Genomic DNA, 22,261 nt, shown 5'->3' with positions numbered 1-22,261 from the left:
GGTGAAGTGATTCGAGCACTAAGTTGTAGCGATCATGTTGTAGTTGCAGCAACAACAAGTCGCTGTCAACGACGCCTCACTTTCCCTTGTAGCGTGCCATGGCACTACATTTCGGCTGGAATCCGAGCAGAGACCACACTCTACGAGGTTGTGGCTGGGACGGTGGAGTCCACGTGCCCCTTTGCCATTAAGTTAGCTTTCCAGTGTCACTCTCCAACTTGAGCCCAAGAGCTCCAGCACCACACTCCGTCCAGAGCAGCGGCACCCAAGACCGACCACCAACGCAGCTCCAAGAAAAGCACAAGTACGTTCATTGATGTTATAAAATGAACGTTTCTAGCATGTTGATTCTGCGTTCATCTACCATGTTTGCTGGTGCAGTGCAATGAGCTCGACATGAAGAAGTGCGTGATTGGGTCGCGCTCGTAGTCAAAGTACTGGCACTTTGGGAGTCGTCGCCATCATCTCCGTCTGGATCGTACTTGCCAACTACTTCGTTGTCGAGGGTGCCAAGGCCATAAACGTGCACAGTATGCACGCATCGGCCATCCACGCCCACAGCCTGGATCCTGCAGCTCATTGGTCACGGCGTCTTCGATCGTCGCAAACCGGCACTCTTCGACAGCCTGGACCAGGCTCTGATCACCGCTCCGATGTTCGTGTAGTTCGAGATTTTGTTCCCACTCGGTTACCGTCCGGAACTCTACACGCGCGTGATGAAGCAGGTCTGGATCAAAGCAAGACCTTCCAGGCTACAAAGACGCTGTAGTTGAGGCCACAAGACAGTGACTTTTGTGGCCTCATCAAAAAGAAAAATAAATTGTTTTCGATATATCTATGCGAATTTTGTTGTTAGGAGGCTACGACGATCTCTGCCATCTCTATGAGACTTTTGGCAATACCCTCCGCCCCACTGACGAGACAGTTGAGAAGTAAGAACTCCTCCATCGACACCTTCTCGTAGCAACGTTCTTCCAGCAGTCATTCCACGTACGCAGTCTTCATCTGCGCCGCGATGTCGCTACCGAAGAATTCCTCCACATTTAGAACGTCGTGCTCGCGACACATGGCAGGAGCCGATGACGCAGCCGCCGAGACTCTCTTGTTCTTCTCAACGGACGAAGCTTGGGACGAGTTGTGTTAGCTCTCACGTGACGGCATCGCGGCTCGCGAATTGTTGACATTCGCTTCCTGCACACCCAAAGGTGGAAGTTTGGACTGAATCTTGTCGCCAGAGTCCACGTCAACGACCTTCGACTCGTCGTTCTCGCTCGCATCTCCCGCATCGTCCTCGTTCGCATTGATAGCTGCCAGCCCATGCTCCGGTCTGGCTACCAGAGCCGAGGCCTTGGGTCTACATGGCGTGTACACCTCCACCTCGATCTTGAGGCCGTTCTCCAGCGCCTCGACGAACTCTTCGAACGACACCAAGCCGCTGTTATCTTTGTTCACCACACGCATGAATTCCTCGACGTATTTGTGGATCTCGCCTTGCTTGGCCGCGCCAGACTGGGCGAAGATGGTCTCCAGCATGTCTGCCACTTCGTCCGCGTCGATCTCGCCGCTACAGTCCTTGTCTGCCAAGCGGAAGGCCTATTTCATCTGCATGAAGATTGCGGTCTGGTCCGGCTCCGAGTACAGCTAATGCATCGCGAAAGAGCATCTCTCCAACGTCTTGAACGAATCGGTCACTACAGTCTGGAATTGGCTCTACCACTTTGCACTTGTGCTCGTTGCTGTCAAGTGAAGCTTCAGTGTCTCAAATGTCGACACTGTTAAGCTGAACTCGGTCGTGTTCGACGCGGAAATTGAACCACCGCACCACCTTAAATAGTAGCGTGTTGTTGTTCAGTAGTCGACGTAAACACTCGAGACCTTTTTCACATTTCAGAGTCGAAAACGCAGGTCTCCACATGAGCGGTTCGGCTTGAGCCTCCGCCACTGAGGACGCTTGTTGCGCATGTTTAACGGGATCTTGGCCTGCTTCATCTAAAAGATCGTCGTTCTCACTCTCCATTTTGTTTGTCTCCACGTAATTTTACATGAGCGACAGTGCGACGAGCGTGTATATCTATCTATTTCTGTATCTTCAACACTTCAATACTTTGGCACTGATTGTGCTATTGTGGTGGTCGTATATTTTAAGGTGGTGGTGGTGACCCGTTTTCTGTGTGTGTGGTCCCGTCCACATTTTGGGTGGATCTACACTTTTTTATAATAGCAGTACATATAATTTAAAGTGGTAATAACCCGGACTCTGCCACTGCTCATTACAAATTGTCGTTTGTCTTGCTGTTATTTGAATGTTGTTTTAGAAAAATGCAAGTAAAAATAAGTTGGCAAAGAAAAAGGTTTCCTGGTTTTAGGAATTAATTTGGAAGTTCGTAGAATTGTGAATGTTTTTATTTACAATTGTTTTCTTAAAGAAACAGATTTTTCGAAAGCATTTTCCGCACGACCACTTAGTTTCGTTTTGCCAATGTAGCCAGCTTCTGAAAGGCGAGTTGAAGGTTTGAAATGTAGTCGATGAGTACCGGACTATCATAGAACAAGTGGCAGAACTGCGAGTCATAATTGCATGAGCTAGAGCATTGGAAAAGTAATTTATTGCAAAACTGACCTCCTTGAAGCTAGAGCTCTTCATGGCGATTTTCTCCACCTCAATCATGGGCGGAATGCTGAATCTACAAGTGGGACATGTGTTAGAACTGCGTTGCTATGCGGCGTGAGGGAACATACGCGTTCTGTTGGGCTACAACTCGAAGTCTGGCGATAATGTTGGTGGTGCTGCAAGGGACCTCTGCCATTAATACAATTGTCAAGCTCAATACCGAAGCAAAAGGCTCCACCTCTCGGATCGATCTCCACTACTGTCTTTGGTTGCCGCATTTTCGTTGTAGATATCGTGCGCCTTGTTCAAAAACTCTACCAGCATTTTCAAATTGTGAGGCATCAGAAATTGCCAAGCCAGAAGATTGCACGCATCTTTACCATTGAAAAAGAAGCATGCACTGAAAGCTGTTAATAACGTTCGCAGCGATGCTCGTCGCTGGCCATCTTCGTTTTCAGGCAGGTGGCCGGTCGCTTGCCGTACTAATTGTGTTGGCAAGTCGCTGCACTGACAATGAAGCATTTCTGTGAAGTCTCCAACCGACAGCACTACAGTAGCCATCGCAACCAAAAGATGGTTACAAATACACCACTTCAGCAGTCAGACTGACCAAAGTACCGATATCATTACATGCAAATAGCAGCACTTACTCATATCGTGGTCGATCTTTACGTAGCTGCGCTGCAATTGAGCAATGAAGGCCGCACGGTTTTGCAGACAGCCGTTAACGTACTCGAACGACCGGTTTTTGACATTGGATCCTTTGGCAACTGCGGCAAAATAATTGGCGATGAATTGTGCCGGCTGATCCGGGCGCTTGTCCTGTAACTGGCGTACCAGGTCGTCTACGTAGAACTGTACGCCTGACTGTTGCAGATAGAAATCATTGGACGATGCAGTGTTGCGCGACGGTAACCGCGCCAGCGTACGCAGCTTGGATCCGCTCGGGACGGTCGCAGTTGCGTTCTCACGGACGCTGTCAGTGGCAGGAGCGCGATAGGCGTTGGCGATGAGGTTCTCTGCCTCCAAGCGACTCATGCTTTCAGTGTTCATTGCTGCGAGCTTCAACAAGAATAATCAATTTAAAGATCTGTTTTTTTTTTCATTGTTTTAATTTTGAAAAAGAGCTTTTCCAAAGAAGCGCCAGTTTAAAATAAAAATAAAACACTTTTAAAAAAGTACTTCTCCAAAAATGTACCGAAAAAGCGCTAAAAAAGGCCAGTCGCGACATAGACACAACTTGCTTGTCAAAAAAGTCAACTTTTCTAGCTACTGTATCGGTTTGCGCAGGTTTGTGGGTATCACCGTCGAGAGGCTGTGCGTCACGACTCTCTCTTATGGGCGTGGACGCGGAGGCGCTGGCTCAGCTAGCAGCCACAGGACTTGCAGGAATATTTGCAGGTGCGTCGATGTACATCAGTGTGGCGCAGCACCCGGCGCTCATGGAGACGGACGCGCTAGCATTCCAGGCTCCTTTCTTCCGACGAATGTACTTCTACGCAGCGCGAATGCAGGGACCTGTAGCTGTAGGCAGTGGCCTCAGTGCGCTACTTGTAGCTTGGCTGCAGAAGCAGCGTGGACCACACGCAGGCATGCCGCGGCTCTGGCTTATTAGCGGATGTCTTATCGGTGGAGTCGTACCCTTCACTATGCTCAAGATGCTGGCGCTAAACGACAAACTCGTGGACTCGAAGCGTTGCGTGCACCGTGGCCAGACATGGATGCAAGAGATGTTGCGGCGATGGGGGAAACTCCACGCAGTGCGTGCAGGAGCGAGTGTACTGGCATTCTCCGGGATGTTGATAGCGATGGCTTGCGGCGGCGACAGGACACCGGCCCTCAAGTCATAGAGACAGCAGGTGTTCACAGGCTGATAGACAGGAAATATTTTATTGGCTACGGTAGTTGTAGATAACCGGAGCTTCGGTCACTTGGACTAAATAAATTGACCACATTTGACAATGTAAGAGTTGAAGAGGCTGAGTAGCTGCTCACACGTCGCAGATTTTAAAAAGCTTGAAGGCAAACTTCGGGAAGGGACAAGACTGTGTTGGGACTCGGAACTTCTTTCCTCGACGCACTTTCCCGGACACAAAGAGCTATAATAAAGAGCAGACTCATAGTTGAAAAAGCCACCCAAGACACCGAACCAAAGAGAAGTACACCCGCCACGCATTCCGGCTCGTTGAGCTTCCAACTCGACTCGTAGGAAACACTTGAGCTCTGTTCATGGTAAGACTTACCATGCTAACGTCCAGCATATATCTCCCGGTTGCCATCTTGATCCAATACTGACTTTTCTCGTCCTTCCTTTAGACGATTTTGGACGAGCTCCGGTATTTGCGAGATCTCTTCTTAAAGAACGCTCGTCGCTTGGTGCACCTCCTGTCAACGAGAGCTCACAAAGCTCGCGCCGATATCACCAATCTACTACAGAAGTACTACACTCTCCTGTTCGCTGACGCACCGACAAGAGTGCACCACGCTATGGTCGACTTTAATCGGTGGCTTGCTGAAGTGCTCGATGACACGCGCTCCGAAGGTATCGAGTGGGGGCCATCGTACGGCGAGAGCCCGTGGCTGGCTCTAGAAGAGCCACAACCTCAAGATGGACCGTACATTGAAGCCTTCTCTACCGACGACGACAGCACCTTCCGGCTCCTACGAACAGCCTGCGAGTACTATATGACTCGTTGTAAAGGTCTCCAACAGACCAACGCTGATCTGACCACGCAGCTCGATGAAGCGCAAGTCAAGCTGAAAGAAGCGCTTGTCCGTGCGTTTGAGTTGCAGCAGACGTTGGAACGAGAACGGGAGGTTTCCATGCTGCACGCTGAGCGCATTGTGATGGGAGTGCAGATCGGCGACCACCTCTCGCGTCAGAACTCCCACGGTCAGTGTCCGACAAGTCTGCATCAGCAGATTACTGATGCCTTTCGAATGCTGAACGCGATTAGCGGTGGCTCTGTTGAGGGCACTGAAACAGAGTCGACTTTGGTGAGTGAAGAGGAAGTCGAAGAAAGCCACCCGAATGAGCCTGAAAGCGAAGCAGTACTACAGACAGCACACGTGGGTGCTGTGGCTCGTTCAGCTACGCTTGATGACTGTGACTACCGACAGCTTACAGAGCTACATGCGGGTGACGAAACGAGCGGTAGTTGGTACCAACACGCACTGCGCTCGCTCAAAGAAAAGCGTGAGCAACGTCGGGTCAACAGCAAAACTGAGTCAGCTATCGTGACCCCTTTAACTGCCATTGTAGACCTCAAGGAGACATCGTCTGATGATGTCAAAGAGTTCGTGCAGCTCGTTTCGATTCGCGACCCTGCTGAAGACGGTGAAGACTTGACGTGGTACCGTCGAGCTCTGCAACATCTCAAGGACGAACGCAGACGCCGTGTCAGTCTCCAAGACCGCGACTCCTTTACCTCCACCATTTCTATCGTCGACTAGCCGACAAAGCAAGTATCAAGCAAGACCCAAAAGAACGCAACCCCGGTCGACTTAAATCACTACATTTACGATACCAAACCAGATGTACTTTTCACGTAAAAGTTTTCCTGGTTATTCATGTGTAACAAGACGCATAACAAGACGCACATTTTTTTTCTTATTATGTTTAATCCCAAATAATCAATTCATGAAGACGTTTCTCGAGATCTTGGTTACGTTCGCCAAGTTGGACAATATCATCTCGTGCATTCCGTAAGAGATACAATGTATAGTCCTGTCTCTCGTGCATTTCTCGTTGTTCCTGTAAGAAATCCCGTTTGAGTGCTTCCATCATCTGTAACATTTTCACTTTAGTCGTGTCTTTCCACTCGTTATGTTCCAGTTGCATTTGATGCATTTGTTGCTGAAGTTGCAGCGCTCTATTGCGTTGTTTCTCGACTTCTTCCGCCAGCTTCTTCTCCTTGTCGGCAGTGGCTTCTAGCGCCACTTTTAGTCGCTGTTTGTCGTTGTCAGCTTCAAGTTGGAAGCGCTGACGCTCTTCGTCCAGCGCAGACTGTAAATACGCCGCTCGCTCCCGCTTCATCTTCTCGCGTTCATCGTCTTGAATGGCTCTACGTAACTTGTCGTCTTCTTCCAACAACGCGCTCTTCGCAGCCACCTCGGCCTCTTCCTCAACCAGTTTCTCTTCACAGAACTTGAGCTCCTCTTTCAGACGCGATAGCTCGTCACGGTCGGTGATTAACAGAGACTTGCGAGACTCGATCTGCTCCATTAAGTGCTGTTTCTCTCGCGGAGTCTCGGTTTTCATCTGCGTGAACGCTTGTACACCTTGCTGCAACTTACTCTTGTTCTCCACGTAACTTTGCTTCCGCACACGCATCTCCTTGGAGAGCTGCACTTTTTGCTGTCGTAAGACTTTAATCTTCTTCATAATGTCCATCTTCTCTTGTTTAACAGTCTGCATGAAGCCCAAGATCTTCTTCTCATTAGCAAGAGAGTTCTGTCTCTCCTGTTCGTATAGTTCCGTGAGTCGTTGCTTCTCTTCCCACGACTGTTGCTTCGCGCGTTCAAGGTTAGCGATAGTCTCCTCCATCTGCCCCATCATCTCCGGGTTGCCACTTGAAGCCGACGTAGGACGCGCCACCATTTGGCGTAACTTTTCGATTTCTTCTCGTAACTCTCGGATGATCTTTTCGTTGATATCTTCGTTCTTCTTGGTCGCGTTCTTAATAGACTTGGCTCGGTTGGCATACACTAAAGTGCCCAAACTCTCTTCAAAGTTATAATCTGCTGGCGAGATAGCTGCGATCATCACAGTGAGCGAGTTACCACCCAACGACTCTTGTAACAATCGCGTAAGTTTCGAATCTCGGTACGGAATATGTGCCTTGCCCTTGCGTGTTTTGTCACTAGATGCTAACATGTTAATCACATTGCCCAGTGCACTTAAACTCTTGTTAATCGCAGCTCCTTCCTTGAGTCTGTCACCCGTTGCTCCGGTCTTGGAGGCACGTTCCGAGCCTGCCAAGTCCACTAAATTGATCTTGGCGTTCATACACGTCTCCTTACGTACACCTGCCATCACTTGCGAGCGCTTGGACGAGATCTTGATAGTGAAACAACTATGAGAACGAGAACTGCGTTCGTTCATCTGAGTAGCAGCCACTTGCCGCACTTTGTTACCTTGTTCCAGTAGCCGTGTAACATCTGCTGGATCACGTACCACTAGCTCTGCTAATTGTTCCACATAGATGCCCATGTCGGGATGTTCTCTGATCTTGAGCACTTTATCCGATGGGTTAAGTAAATCTTTAATAACTTCGTTATAAATTTCCAGGAATGACACTGTCACGAGGTATTTTACCGCTCCTTCGTCGTCACTATTGGTGTTTTCTGCGTCACTAGCATTAATTCGCGCAAAGAGATCTCCGTTCATAAGCGGCACGATGCCGTGGTCGTCTCCACTCCCCATCATTGTGTGAGTTTTGCCAGATCCAGTCTGGCCGTACGCGAAAATTGTGCCATTGTAACCTTGAAGAGCTTGGTCGACTAATGGCTTGGCAATGTCTCCGTATACTTGGGCTTGTGTACTCTCTGTATAGTACGCGAAATCGAATGTATACTGCTTCTTTTCGGAAGCCTCCGAAGTCTCCGAAGCAGGTGAAGTTGAAGCGGACGCTTGAGCATCTGCAGTCGGGTACATTACCACAGTAGTACCGTCCAGCACTTGGACGACCCCGCGTGCTCCCATCTGCGTCTCGCGCGAACTCATGGGACGACATCTCACTGCCACCTTCACGTTCACGTCCGTTGACATGGCTACACTTTAATGATCTGAAAATTAAAACGTCGCGTCCTTAAGGTCCACCTGCAATTAAAAAATAACTTACGAACATAATTTAAAAAATTACGGCGTGGTCGTTTGATTCTTACCGAATTAAACTGCTACGAGTTGCTCAGAGATAAGCAGGGTATCTAATCGGACTTAGGCGTAACTTTGGAGTGTCCACCCTGGTCATTCTTTGACGCGCTAGAGTCCGTAGGTTTACGGCCAAACATGGCGCCGTTGAAGGGCAGAAACGGCGCGATCTTCTCGTGGAACTGCCACCTCAAGCGGTCCACAACTCCCTCCACCGAGTCCAGTGCTGGACGCACGTCCAAATAGACGGAAAGCGGCTTTCCTGGCGTCGCAGCGCCCGAGTAAAAGTCGATGACATAGCGCACTTCCTTACCGTCTCGGTCCACGACCCAGTCGTGACGGTCGAAGGGCAGTACGGACCAGCCTAACACGTTCATCATCTTGGCCTTGGGACTGTATTCAGTCGGCTTACCCATGAACTTTTTGAGCTTCACAGGCTCCTTCGATCTAGAATAAAACATAACGAATTAGTGACAATCTAACATTTCTAATAAGAAGGAACCTGCTAGACGCACGGGTGGAAGCTCTCCCACTTGAGCACTTCGCGCCAGCTCTGTTCGTTGACTGTGTTGTGAATGGCTACAATGGTCTTCATCTGCTGTGCCTTAGGTGCCCAGCCCTTACGCTTCATGGCCTTGAAATACATATCTTCGCTCGGATACTCCCATTTGTCCTCGGTTCCTGTCTGATGTTCAGGCGTAAACTCGCCCTTAGGGATAGAAGACACGGCGCGGTCTCTCGACAGGTTGATGAGAGCTGCTCCCGACCCGCGTACTGTGAAACCAGCGGCGTGATTGGCTGCGCGCATCATCTCGGCGCTGAGGCCGATATCTGCGTCATTGCCGCTGCCCGTCGTGTGATCCACAGGACAGCCTTGGGATATGTTGGCTACATCAGTCTTGCTGTGGTCTACAGGGCATCCTTGTGCCTTGGCAGGCGTCTTGTGAGGAGGATGCGGACAGGCCGCGGCTGCAGAGTTCACTTCTGCGGTCATTCTGGACGAATGATGACCGCAAGATAATGGATGAAATTGGGGTTTATAGCTTCGCTATAGGTTGCACACGCAAAAATTTACGTAAGAAAAACTCATAATTTACCATGTAGGTTGCAGCTTGGAAAAATATTTTATAGGTTCGGCTGTTAAAAATAAATGACTGATATAAAATGTAGCCATGTTATTTGTGTCTTATTGCTTGTCTGCTGTGGTCTTCTTGGGCTTCTTGTTCTTGTTGTGTTGCTGCTCCTGACGTTTCGTTTTGCGAGCGTGCACCTTGTCGTCAAAGCCTCGTTCCGTCAGCTTCATTTTGGCGATACGCGTCGCAGTGGTCACGTCATTGAGCAACTTCAGCACCTTCTTCTCAGGAGCGTCAGTCTCGTAGTCGTCCATCTTCTTCCCCACTTTATCCTCAATGTTCTGAAGCAACTCAATGTCATGCTGAGTCACCAGAGAGATGGCTTGGCCACTGCGTCCCGCACGGGCCGTACGACCCACGCGATGGATGTAGTCGTCGGCGTCGCGTGGCAGGTCAAAGTTGAGCACAACGTCCACCTCTGGGATATCCAGACCTCGACTCGCGACGTCCGTACTGATGAGGATATGACTCAGACCGCTCTTAAACTTACCCAGCGCAGCCAGACGTCGGTTTTGCGACAGCATTGAGTGCAGCGTCACACATTTAGTGCCCAATTCATTGCCGATCTCGCCCACCAACTCGCACATCTTGCAAGTGGCTACAAAGATCATCATGGAGCGCAATTGACGCTTAGACGAGGTGGCGGCTTCCAGCAGCTTCTCCAGCTCCTGATCCTTCTTGCCTTTGCGACTTTTTGTCACCTTCCGATTGCTCTCTTCCTCCTCTTCCTCATTCGGATCCAACATCTTCATCAAGTACATGAGGTACGTCATCTTGACTTGTGCTGGAATGAATAAATAAAACTGCTTCAGTGTGGCCACAGTCTTCACACTAGGCGTCGCATCGAAGCGGAACGCGTCGTCGGAGAGCGCAGTTTGTTCTAATCTGTCCAAATTCGCCGTCATTGTAGCAGAGAAGAGCAGCGTCTGTCGCTTGGTCGGCAGCTTGTCGAAGATGAAGCTCAGATCTTTAGCGAACGACACGTCTAGCAGTCGATCAGCCTCGTCCAGAACCACATATTTGACTAGCGAGATATTGGGCGGGTCCGCACGTAGCAGATGGTCGCGAAACCGACCGGGGGTGGCGACAATAATGTGTGGACGCTGCTGCAGCGTCAGCGACTGCTTGAGCATGTCCACGCCACCGACGATCACAGCGCAGCGTACAGCCATCGAGCTGCCAAACGCATTAAACTGGTCTGCGATCTGGAAAGCCAGCTCTCGTGTGGGCGTAAGAACGAGAGCGTACGGCCCGTACGGGTCCTTGCTCAACGTGTGCAGAATGGGCAGCGCAAACGCCGCCGTTTTACCGCTACCGGTCTGTGCACAGCCAATAACATCGCGTCCAGCGAGAATGGGAGGGATACAATGAGCCTGGACCGGAGTGGGGTGGCGGATGCCGAGTAGTTCGCAGCGTTTGACCAGCCACGGGTCCACACCCAAATTTAGAAACGAAATGAGAATGTTGGACGCGTTCTCCACCTGCACTTTGTCGCTCTTGGCGATTGTCTCGATACTAGAATCTGAGTCGGATGAGACAGCAGGTGTGGACTCCTCATTGAGCAGTTTGGGCGCAGGCGCGCGACGACGCTTGCCAAACAAAACACTCATGCGTGGCGATTGAGTTGAGGAATGACGTTCGGCTGGCCAGTCAAAAAGGCAATCCCCGACATACTGCCGGACGTCATTATCTCGAGGCAGAAAAGATGTTGGGAGCCCTCGAAAACCCATATATTGGATTTGGAAGGTATCCAATGCAGTCCATTTTAAATTCATTTCAGCTCGCACAAATTTGCCTCAATTTGGAGGGCCGTGTTTTATACTTAATTATTTCGGAATGAAGTACACATCGAAAAAAAAGATCTGCAAAAAAATCTGGGTAGACGCACATATTTAAAAATAGGGACCAAGCACCGCTGTGAGTAGTTTCACCACATATCAAAGGAATAAAACACCACACCGAAGGAGTTGAAGGCCAATGCGCTCAACTCACTACAAGATAATACGATAGCCGTTCTAAAAATTAAAGCCAACGCTTTGTTAGCCTTTACATACATTTATACTAGTTTTTCCAGCGTCACGATGGCGGAGACAGCACGGGTCGTCGTGCTCGGCTTCCGTGGATATAATTTTGGAGAAGTGGTGATGCAGCATCCTACCAAGAGATCAAAGTGCAGCTACCTAGATATACAACTGATAAAAATCAATCTAACGCACTGCACAATAAATCATGTCGACCGTGGCGAAGATCCTCTTGCTGAAACGTGGCACGAGATGCGCTGTAAGCTGACTAAGTGCGCCTCAAAGCGCAGAGCAGTCGTGGGATCAGTTATCATTTTTTTCTAGCTACTTGGTTGGGGCTGAAGGAGCGACCTGCTGTTAATGAATTACGAACGATCGTACAGAAGCCTTGAACGATTGTAGTTTATGTTCACAAATTTCCAAAGGCTAAGAAGCTCCTCACGACCGATAACCTGCATCTCGAGGCTTTCGAAGCTGCCCAACGCGGTGGAGCAGCGCGAGGGACATGTTGGCCCGAATTCAGGAGTTGAAACATGCTATTGTGTTCTTCTTCGAGTATTTTAATAGCGACACGGAAAAAAAGAGTTCAAAGATGTCAAACTAAGTGCACCTGAGCCGAAGGATTGGTTTGCAGTGAAGGATCTTGTGACGTTATTGGACCCGTTCGCTGCGGTAACGGAGGAGTTGAGCGGTGGGTATTCAACTCGGCAATCACATTTCCTTTTTTGCGGTGTATTGATCATTGGCTCTCTCAAACTAGCATATATGACAACGACAGCACTCCGGAAGGTAAACATGCATACGTCAACGAGACGAAAACGTTAAGGGTCTGGTTAGACTGGCTGGTTCTGGCTCTAGGTCAAGCTCTTATTTAGGGGTTAGCTTTTAAAATATCGCTGAATTGCCAGATAGGTCGGGGGTAGGTGTGTTTAAAAAAACTCGAGAGCTATCAGCTCTCGGGTTTTATTGGCACAGTCATCAGGCCGTATAGCTGTTAGCTATGCCACCGCCTCTAGCTTCTATTCTTTTGGCTGTGGAGACCTGTGTTACAGTAGTCGCATTGACATGTGGCTTCTCCTGCATCGTAATGCACGTATGAATGTATTTATCTATTAAATTTGAATCAATGTCGTATATCCGCGTTGTACTCCGCCCACTTCCTCTTTCGCCACTTGATCTGTAAAGTTTGACATTAGTTCTAAAAATTACTTGAATTAGAGTAAATGTTAGTAACACACCTCGTTCTCGCACTGATCCGTCGATATGGGCTTGTCGTAGCGGAGACTCATTTCTGTAGCTAACATGAAACGGGGTACGTAGCCCTAAGTGTACCCTGGTTACATGAAGTGTGACACTTCACACTTCAGGAGTATGACACCGAGATATTTGGTACAAGGTACCAAGGTCGTTCAAAGCCAACCATTGGTTAAATGACATTGCATTTCTATAGGTAACTAACAGTTTGTATTAAACCCAAACTTAACCTACCTATCTATATACTCAGTTTACAATCTACCTTATTTAGGTCACTTCGCTCTCTTTAATTAAAGAGGGGACCTGTGAACTGCCGTTCACTGAGAGTTTGTATACTCTCGGAAGATAACTTCCTCTAGCGCAAGGTGCTGCGTGACCCCGTCACACTTGGTAGCACTTGTAGTCAATCCACGCCACCGTGGGTAGACTACCTGAACCTCTCCGAAGTTCGTTGCCATGGATAGGAACGACTTCTCCCATATGAATGACTCTCAGTTCGAGTCAGTTCGGAAGATGGCAGGCATCTTCAGGATGGAGGCCCTGCAGAGCCTGGTGGTATCAACACCGGCTGAGCAGCTCGAGCGCGTCAATGCATTCGACGCGTACGAGCAGGGCCTCATCGCGCATGTGCGGGAGAACCTGCAGGCTCCGGCGGCGGAAGCAAATCCGCCTCACCCGAAGCCAATACGGCTGAAGATAAAGCCGTATGAAGGGAAGGAAGGCGAGAACCTTCACTTCTGGGTCCGAGAAGTAGAGCTCGCGATGGACGCGGCTCTGATCTCGACCGAGCAACTGCGTGTTGCTTTTGCACTCTCCAACCTTAGCGGTCGTGCTAAGAGTTGGGTGTACACTCGGGAAGCAACATCCCCTGGATGTTTCACATCCTGGGCTCAGCTGTGCGAACAGCTCCGAGCCGCGTTCCTCCCGGCGAACTACGAGTACCGCCAGCATTCGCGCTTCCTCGCGTGTAAGCAAGGAAGGCGCGAACTGCACGAGTATGTGCAAAAGATACGGGAGCTCACGGCGTCCCTAGTGGGAAACCCACTCAATGAACACATCAAGATGACCGTGTTCATAACGGCCTTCGAGTGGGCCCCGCACGCACTCAGCTGTTCCGGGTGCAGGCAACCACCCTTGAAGAGGCGATTCAAGTGGCTCTTCAAGAAGAGTACAGCCATCGCCAGACGCGTACGCCGGCCTCAGCGTGGCCTGGGAGTTCCTTGTCGGCTCCCGGTCGAGCAAGCCCCCAACGGACCAATTCCCATGGAACTCGGGTCCGCCGAACAGCGTGACATCCGCTGCTTCGGCTGTGGGAAGATGGGCCACTTCAAGCGCGACTGTCCCGCGGAAAGACTCCGCAGACGGTCCTTCCCCAAGCCCGTCCTCAAGGGTCGCTGGCAGAAGCCAGGATCCCGGGGACAGGGGAACGCAGGGAACCAGTAGGGGCGGGGCGCCCTACTGGGGAAGAACTAAGTCTTCGTGATGGGTGTGCGGGTGGCGCGTACCACGGGGACTTAGCCCCTGAGAGTCTTCGCACTCTCGAATCGGCGAAGAGCAGCGGCGGGTTGCTCGTAGTACACGGATGTGTACGGGGATACGATCATCCCTTTAAAATCTTGATTGACTCTGGGGCGTCGAAGAATTTCGCACGCCGCCAGACGGTTGCTCGTAACAGCAACAAGTTGTCCGAAGCTTTGAGAGAAAGCAAGGGCAACGGGACGGTGTCAGTGCGACTGGCCGACGGGAAGGTCGTCACTGTCCCCAGCGTCCAAGTGGATCTGGCTGTCAAGTTTGAAGACTTTGACAGCCTCGAACAGTTCACTGTTCTCGATATGGATCCATATGATATGATCCTGGGCATGCCCTGTCTTAAGAAGCACGAGCCCTGGATCGACTGGCGAGGCAAGGCAATCGGTGCCAGCCGCCCTGCGCAGTCCAACAGAGCATTGGTGAGTCATGTTCCCACCTCTGTCAGGACCCGGGGCGCCCGCGAGGGCTGCCAGGGTACCAAAGCATCCGGCAGATGCTTGGGAGTCGTCGACGTATATGACGACTCCGAGGATGTTTTGATGGTGGCAGCGCCCAGAAGAGGCGCTGGCCAAGTGGGTAACTTAGGTCCACAGGCGGGTAACTTAGTTCCGCAGGCAGCTGCAGCTGTCATGAACACTGAGAACAGCGTGTTCAGAGTGGGTAACAGAGTTCCACACACGGTCGCCCAGACCTTAGCTGAAGAGGAAGGCGTTGAACACGCTTCCTGTGTGGGTAACACAATGCCACACGCGGTCGCCCAGACCTTAACTGAAGAGGAAGGCGCTGAACACGCTTCCTGTGTGGGTACAACAGTACCACACGAGGCCACGAGTGCCTCGGATGTCGTAGCGACGACATCCCTAGACGTGGGCAGCAAAGCTCCCCGTCACAGACGCCGTCGACAAAGACGCCGCCGCCGCCTCAAGTCGGATCCGAACTTCGTTCCGATCGACGTCGCCTCAAGCGACTCGGAGTCCAGGGCCCGGGCTCCTCCGACAAGGCCGAAGGAAGAGTGTTATCACTTCTTCGATGGCGAGACAGGTTTACCCGTCAAGGCATCTGGTGTCCACTTGGAACCGTTGCCAGAGGTTGCAGAGATACTGAGCCTCGAGGAAATGACGGCTGAGTCTTTCCTGGCCAATATCAAGGCTGGAGAGATTGCTGAGATGGTACTCATGAGACCTGAGACCACTCAGGTGGAGCTGAACTCCTCCTCTGTCTTGGACGAGAACGTCCTGGAAGACATGAACAAGCAGCGTCAGGCGCGCTTGGGTTCTGAGATTCTCAAGAACCCCAAGGATCCGGTGTATCCTTTGGTGACGGAGTATGCGGACGTGGTGAACAAACATCCACCGACCCAACTCCCACCGGATCGAGGCGTTCGGTACGAGATTGATCTCGTGCCCGGCACAAAGTATTGTGTCACGAGGCAATAGCCTCTCCCGCGCGAACAGTGCGAGGTCATTGATGCCTTCTTCGCCGCGAAAGCGAAGGCAGGCATGGTGCGGGAATCGAAATTCCCGCACTCGACGCCGACTTTCTGCGTTCGTAAGCCGAACGGAAAGTGGCGTCTGGTTCACGATTATAACAAGCTGAACAGCGCAACGGTGCCGGCCCAAACACCGATCCCACGAAAGGATGTGTTGCTGAACAACATGGCCGGGAGCGTACTGTACAGTGCGCTGGATTTGGTAGACGGATACTACCAAATCCGGATGCGAGAGAGTGACATCCCGCTCACCGCGGTAAGCACTCCAAGCGGCATGCTTTGGGAGTGGCTCGTCATGCCGCAGGGTTTGTCTAACGCCCCGGCGACCTTCAATCGCCTGGTGACGCAATTGTTCCGCCCTTTGCGTACCTTCGTACAGACGTACTTCGACGACATTTTCGTCCATAGCCGTGCCGAGGGAGGCAAGACGGCCATGGAGGTGCATCTAGGACACCTCCGTCGAGTGTTGGACGTGATGCGAGCGAACAAGCCCTACGCCAACATTGACAAGTGCGTTTTCGCGTCACCAGAGATCAAAGCTCTCGGTTGCTTCGTAAGCAACGTGGGCGTTCCGGCTGACCCAGACAAGGTCAAGGCCATAGCAGCATGGCCGACGCCCCGATCCCAGAAGGATCTTCGAAAGTGGTTGGGCTTGGCCAGCTACCTTCACAAGTACAACGCTGGGTACGCGGGCTTCGCTACGCCCTTGTCGAGCCTTCTTCAGAAGGACGTTGACTGGCGCTGGGGACAAGAGCACCAGGATGCTTTTGACAGCATCAAGGCCAGTCTCCAAGAGGCCCCTGTTCTGGCTCTACCGGACGAGACGAAGCCGTTTAGCGTCGTCTGCGATGCCTCCGATTACGCTATCGGGTGTGCATTGCTGCAGGACGGCACGGCTGGACAAAAACGAGTCATCTCGTTCCAGGCCTGGCAGCTCAAATGCCGCCGAGCGGAACTACCCTGTCCATGACAAGGAGCTCCTGGCAATGAAATATGCCCTTGTGAAGTTCCGTGTTCACCTTCTGGGCTCTAGGCCCTTTGTGATCTACACAGACCACGCGTCCTTGAGGACGGCGACTAACTCGCCTCACCTCTCCCAAAGAATGGCGAGGTGGCTGTCCTTCTTCGCGGAATACAACTTACGCGTCGAATACAAGCCGGGCAAGCTCAACGTGCTTGCGGACGCACTCTCTCGGCGTCCCGACTATGAGTTGGCCCACATCACGCGGGCGACAACGGATCTATATGATCGGATACGCATGGCGAATCGGGACGATGAGGCTGTCGCGCCTATCGTCAAGTTCCTTAAGGCCGGAACGAGCGCGAAGTCCGACTGGCTCTCGTCGCGACAGCGCTCACGGCTCCACCAATATGAGTTGAAGGAGGACCTCCTCTATTATCGGGTGGAGCCCACTGATCCTCCACGGGTGGTCGTACCCAACGACGAGGATCTGAAGTTCGACATCCTCGCGGAGGCGCATGGCGCGTTCTCCAGCGGCCACTTGGGCCGCGAGAAGACCTTTCTGTCGGTCTCTCAGTCCTTCTGGTGGACCCACATGTACAAGTGGGTCGCCCGGTACGTCAAGACATGTGAAACGTGTCAGCGGGTCAAACCCGCAGGGCACTCTTCGGCTCCACTACAGAGCCTGCCCGTACCGGCTGATTGTTGGAAGTCGATGAGCCTTGACTTCATCTTTGGGCTTCCCGCCGACGGACACGGCAACACCAGAATTTTGGTGTTCGTGTGTCGGCTGAGCAAGATGGTACATCTTGCTCCAGTTCCCGTCACTGTTACGGGCGAACAAACCGCAAGGTTGTTCGTCGATGGCGTGTTCCGCTATCACGGTCTCCCAGAGACGATTGTCTCGGATCGAGACCCGCGGTTCACTGCTGCGTTTTGAAAAACGCTGTTCTCTTTACTGGGAACTCGTCTGCAGATGTCCACTGCGGACCATCCGCAGACCGACGGCCAAACAGAGTGCGTCAATCGAGTGCTCGAGGACAATCTGCGCAGTGTGTGCGCGGCAGCACCACGTACGTGGTCGACGCAGCTCCCAGCTGTTGAGTTTGCGCTCAACAACGCGGTGCACGCGTCCACGGGCTTCACGCCGTTCTTCTTGAGCGGCTTCCGCTACCCCAGAGTGCCTCTCACTCTTCGAGGAGACACTGACTCCTCTATTCTAAGTGGGGGAGAGGCTCGGCAAGCCCTTTCCTCCCAGGTATCTGATGTGAGGCCAGTTTCGCTGCGGAAACAGGTGGAATCCTTTATGGATTCCAAGCTGAACATTGTCAGCAGGGTCCGCGATGCCATGGCAGCGGCCCAAGATAAGCAAAAGGAGTACTCGAACAAACAAGGAAGAGGAAACTTAAGTATATTTGAGATTGGTGACTTAGTGTTGCTAGACACGAGGAACCTACCTCTAGACACTGTTAGCTCTGTCGGCAGCAGCAAACTGAAGCACCGCTTCATCGGACCTTTTGCAGTCCTGGCCAGACATGGTGCGTCGTACACCATCGACCTTCCAAAGCCAATGACGACGCACCCGACGTTCTATGTCGGACGTCTTAAGCGGTACTTTGACCCGCAGGGGGTTGCTGACTCGCAGACCCCCCTTGACCCAGCTCCTCGAAGCGAGGGCCGGTCACAGTCATCGACGAGGGCGTCGGAGCAGGCACTCAAGCCTCGGTCGGGACGGCAAGGCTGCGGTCAAGACCGTACGCCGGAGGGGCTCCATACGAACGGACCCCGGCGCCATATGCCGAGTACGCTGAGTACGCCGGGTACGCACCATACGCGTAGGTCTGGGAGTGTGCCGCAGGCGGCTCCGGACGTGGCAACAAAGCCTCGATCCGTCGGATCATGCGAAAGGCCTCGTCCAGATCGGACGAAGAGGCCCGGCGATCCACCCGCAGGTGCAGGCTCGCGACCTCTCGCTCCACCAGGTCCAGGCTCGCGACCTCTCGCTCCACCAGGTCCAGGCTCGCGACCTCTCGCTCCACCAGGTCCAGGCGGCCCGCAAGACGAGCGAGCTCGCCCTGATTCCCGGCCTGGGCGGCAGCATCACCGCCAGTCCCAAGGCCAAGTGCAATCTCAAGCACGAGGACACGTTGACGGAGGCGGTTAACCTCAGGGTCCTGTGTCGGACCCGCAGTCGGAGCACTCGGACGAGAGTGGCTCTCGGGAGGCGCCGAGTACTCGTACTCGTACGAGGGCACCTCCGCCCCTGCTTGACCGGAATGGAGAAGTCCACTTCCACGTGGAGCGGATTCTCCAGGAGCAACGGTGTCGCGGCAAGCGACAGCTCCTTGTGAAGTGGAGGGGTTATGCCCACTCCGAGAACTCGTGGGAGCCGATCGAACGGCTCCTGATTGACTGCCCGAAGGCTGTCGCAATCTGGGAACAGAAGCGGCGGCAGCTTCATAAGTAGTCCGGGGCTTCTTGCCCGAACGAGGTACGGTCGATGAATACATACCGTACCCGCGCTCATCGTGAGCGCTAGAAGCTGCGCGCTTCAGGATGTCCCTTGGCAGCATACGCTTGCTGATCAAGTGGGCAAACCTCACACGAAGATCACGCTGGTCCAGGATGTGGGACAGCTGCTGATCTTCATGGAGTTCCCGTAACTCCGTGGGTGAGTACTTGAGAGTCTCCACCCACGCCCAGAACATGTCCTCACAAGAACTCCACGTGGGACAGTTCTCGGGCATAACCCAGGGGTATCCCCAAACAGGATAGAGACCACCCCGGGTCTCGGGCTTCTTACGACAAGTCGTGAAGTCCTTAAGGGGAATGCGGTGTGGTGCGAGAAGCACACACCGAGCAGCCTCCAAGTTGTCGACGAACAACTGTTCTTTCTGAACAAGGGCTCGTTCATAGATGCCCCTAGAAGTGTGGCCGCCCACAAGGCCACGAGGAGCGACGAGAAGCTCTAATAAGAGGTCAGCCCCAGAGCTCTCCTCGGGAGGCCAATACCCTCTTGAGTTGATGGCAGCTCCCTGGCTGACGGGTGCCGCCACCGATCCCCCACGCACACGCTGGGCAGCTTGGAAATCCTCCTGCTGCAGGTCGAGGTCATTCGAGACCTCCCGGGGCTCAGCGATAGCACCCTCCTCTTCCTCTTCTTCCTCCTTCTCCTCCTCTTCATCCGAGAAGTCGAAGATACTCCGATAGGAGCGACGAGTCTCCTTCTCCTCGCGGAGTGGAGACTTAGAGGCAGTACGCTTCTTTGAGGGCTTGGCGCCTTCGGCTTTGGAGGCCTTAGCACGCGCAAGACCCTCAGCAAGCGAGAGACGTTTGCGAGGATTCTCTTCCTCATCGCCACCGGCTTTGGGAGCGTCCTTAGCCTTGACGACCGGACTCTCAGAGCGCACAGAGGTCCTGGGACTGTGATCACCGTGATCACTAGCGGGCGACTGCACGCTGCCATCTTTGTGTTCACTGGGCACTGGGCTGTGCCCTCCCACAGAGCCCGCAGGAGCATCATGAGTGCTCCCGGACTCGGCATCGTCCTCACTGTCCGAGTTGAACTCACGTTCTACGAACCGAGGGTTCGGACGATTGTCTGAAGATGGAGGCGACGGGCTGCGGCGCTTGCTTGCGCGCTTGCCCACAGCCGCGTCACCCGAGGAACCGATCGCCTCGGAGGCCACCTGAGCAGCCTCCTTAAGTGCAGAGCCTTTGGCGTGAGGCTTAGTGCTCTTGGCCTGCGCCTTACCGGCTGCAGCCTTGGAGCGTGTCTTAGCACCGCTCTTAGCAGTGCCACGAGGCATGTTAACGGTCGAGGTGGGGACCTAGACGAAGGGCGCACAGGTTGCTGCTCGAGGCTCTAGCTGTGAAGTGAGCCTCGCGCGGCCAAGTCGATGGTTTTCGACTTTGAGAATGAGAGTTTGTGACGAACACCTCTTCATTCTGATTGGTCGGTAAACCGAACCTAAGTGGGGGAGGATGTAACGGGGTACGTAGCCCTAAGTGTACCCTGGTTACATGAAGTGTGACACTTCACACTTCAGGAGTATGACACGTCATACTCCGAGATATTTGGTACAAGGTACCAAGGTCGTTCAAAGCCAACCATTGGTTAAATGACATTGCATTTCTATAGGTAACTAACAGTTGTATTAAACCCAAACTTAACCTACCTATAAATATACTCAGTTTACAATCTACCTTATTTAGGTCACTTCGCTCTCTTTAATTAAAGAGGGGACCTGTGAACTGCCGTTCACTGAGAGTTTGTATACTCTCGGAAGATAACTTCCTCTAGCGCAAGGTGCTGTGTGACCCCGTCACATAACAGCACCCACGCTTCTCCGATGCTGACGTTGTTTTTTGCGCTGCCTAACCGATGCAATAGCTTGTAATAACGCTGACGCACCATGTCTTGCATCATCTCCTCTCTCCACTCCAGCACAGTAGTCTCCTTCCCAGTAAAGAGCTTGCCTTTGTTATGCTTGGGTGGCGAGCGCTTCGGTGGTATACGTGCGAGGTGGCTTACTGTGAAAGTGAGCAGGTCGTTGTCAAAAATGTGAGCGTAATTCGAACGGAATTTTGAGCACGTTTTTCGCAATGTTCGACTCCCCGTAATACGTACACGTACAGTCCAATAATGATTAATTCAGGGATGAAACATGTGGTCCACAGAAAAAGTAGGTACTGCGTCATTTTTTACATTGCTTCCACACGTAATAACATTGCTGAATTGTTTTTACAGCCCTGTACCACAAAATATAAAGCTCACCAGCTTAAACGATACTTATTAATAATATGCATATTATGCTCACGTGCTCGAGCACGTCTCCTACCTTTAGGTATACTTTTATGCTCAAGCACTTTAGCTGTCGTCTCTTCGCCCAGGTCAGCAAAAGATCGGCCAAGCAAAAAAGATGAGCTTACAGAGGACGTGTGTAACGTGCTAAACAAGCGGATCATCATCATACACACTGATACTAAAGCAGTCGCGACGACAGCACTTTGCAGCGAAGTGCTACTCCAAAAGGAGGGACCATCGCAGCCGTAAACCTCGCGTCTCTATTGCGCTTGCAGTAGATCAGTTGGTTAGCATGTAGATTGCAGCTCGATCAGCAGTCACTGGAGACAGCAGCAGCTAAGCTCGCAACCTGATGCCCAAATATTGAAGTGATAGAGTAAATGGATAGCAGCTCGCTCAGCTGCCATGTCAGCGAGATATGTCCCTATTAACCATTCTAGTAAGGGAGGGGACCACCGCAACAGCCAAGCTCGCACGCTTGATGTCCATGATAGCGAATGAATAAATAGCCTTACCCTTAGCGGGAACTGCACGCTCGATGTGGTAGTAGTAGCGAAAGTCATGGGGGACCTCTATACCCCCG

General features: G+C 52.2%; 6 protein-coding genes across 6 annotated transcripts; 1 reads left to right on the top strand and 5 right to left on the bottom strand.

The window, feature by feature from the left end:
- Nucleotides 1–852: 852 nt before the first annotated feature.
- Nucleotides 853–1,663, bottom strand: PITG_00114 (uncharacterized protein; the record flags this gene model as incomplete). Its single annotated transcript, XM_002908696.1, has 5 exons — nucleotides 853–942; nucleotides 991–1,097; nucleotides 1,157–1,187; nucleotides 1,243–1,572; nucleotides 1,640–1,663. 5 exons carry the CDS (start codon nucleotides 1,661–1,663, stop codon nucleotides 853–855), a joined length of 582 nt encoding a protein of 193 aa, XP_002908742.1.
- Nucleotides 1,664–2,867: 1,204 nt separating this feature from the next.
- On the bottom strand, nucleotides 2,868–3,649 carry PITG_00113 (protein kinase; the record flags this gene model as incomplete). The annotated part of the gene is made up of 3 exons (XM_002908695.1): nucleotides 2,868–2,923; nucleotides 2,992–3,159; nucleotides 3,262–3,649. 3 exons carry the CDS (start codon nucleotides 3,647–3,649, stop codon nucleotides 2,868–2,870), a joined length of 612 nt encoding a protein of 203 aa, XP_002908741.1.
- A 264-nt stretch (nucleotides 3,650–3,913) lies between these two features.
- On the top strand, nucleotides 3,914–4,461 carry PITG_00112 (uncharacterized protein; the record flags this gene model as incomplete). The annotated part of the gene is made up of 1 exon (XM_002908694.1): nucleotides 3,914–4,461. The coding sequence occupies one exon, from the start codon at nucleotides 3,949–3,951 to the stop codon at nucleotides 4,459–4,461; it is 513 nt and encodes a 170-aa protein (XP_002908740.1).
- A 1,769-nt stretch (nucleotides 4,462–6,230) lies between these two features.
- PITG_00111 (kinesin-like protein) lies at nucleotides 6,231–8,381 on the bottom strand (the record flags this gene model as incomplete). The annotated part of the gene is made up of 1 exon (XM_002908693.1): nucleotides 6,231–8,381. One exon carries the CDS (start codon nucleotides 8,379–8,381, stop codon nucleotides 6,231–6,233), a length of 2,151 nt encoding a protein of 716 aa, XP_002908739.1.
- Nucleotides 8,382–8,471: 90 nt separating this feature from the next.
- On the bottom strand, nucleotides 8,472–9,294 carry PITG_00110 (cytochrome c1 heme lyase, putative; the record flags this gene model as incomplete). Its single annotated transcript, XM_002908692.1, has 2 exons — nucleotides 8,472–8,930; nucleotides 8,999–9,294. 2 exons carry the CDS (start codon nucleotides 9,292–9,294, stop codon nucleotides 8,540–8,542), a joined length of 687 nt encoding a protein of 228 aa, XP_002908738.1.
- A 375-nt stretch (nucleotides 9,295–9,669) lies between these two features.
- On the bottom strand, nucleotides 9,670–11,226 carry PITG_00109 (DEAD/DEAH box RNA helicase, putative; the record flags this gene model as incomplete). The annotated part of the gene is made up of 1 exon (XM_002908691.1): nucleotides 9,670–11,226. One exon carries the CDS (start codon nucleotides 11,224–11,226, stop codon nucleotides 9,670–9,672), a length of 1,557 nt encoding a protein of 518 aa, XP_002908737.1.
- Between the last annotated feature and the right edge of the window lie 11,035 nt (nucleotides 11,227–22,261).

The sequence above is a fragment of the Phytophthora infestans genome, genomic scaffold (assembly GCF_000142945.1).
Source record: "Phytophthora infestans T30-4 supercont1.1 genomic scaffold, whole genome shotgun sequence".
NCBI lineage: Eukaryota > Oomycota > Peronosporomycetes > Peronosporales > Peronosporaceae > Phytophthora > Phytophthora infestans.
The sequence above is the reverse complement of the archived record's forward strand: the minus strand, read 5'-3'. Positions and strand labels throughout refer to the sequence as shown.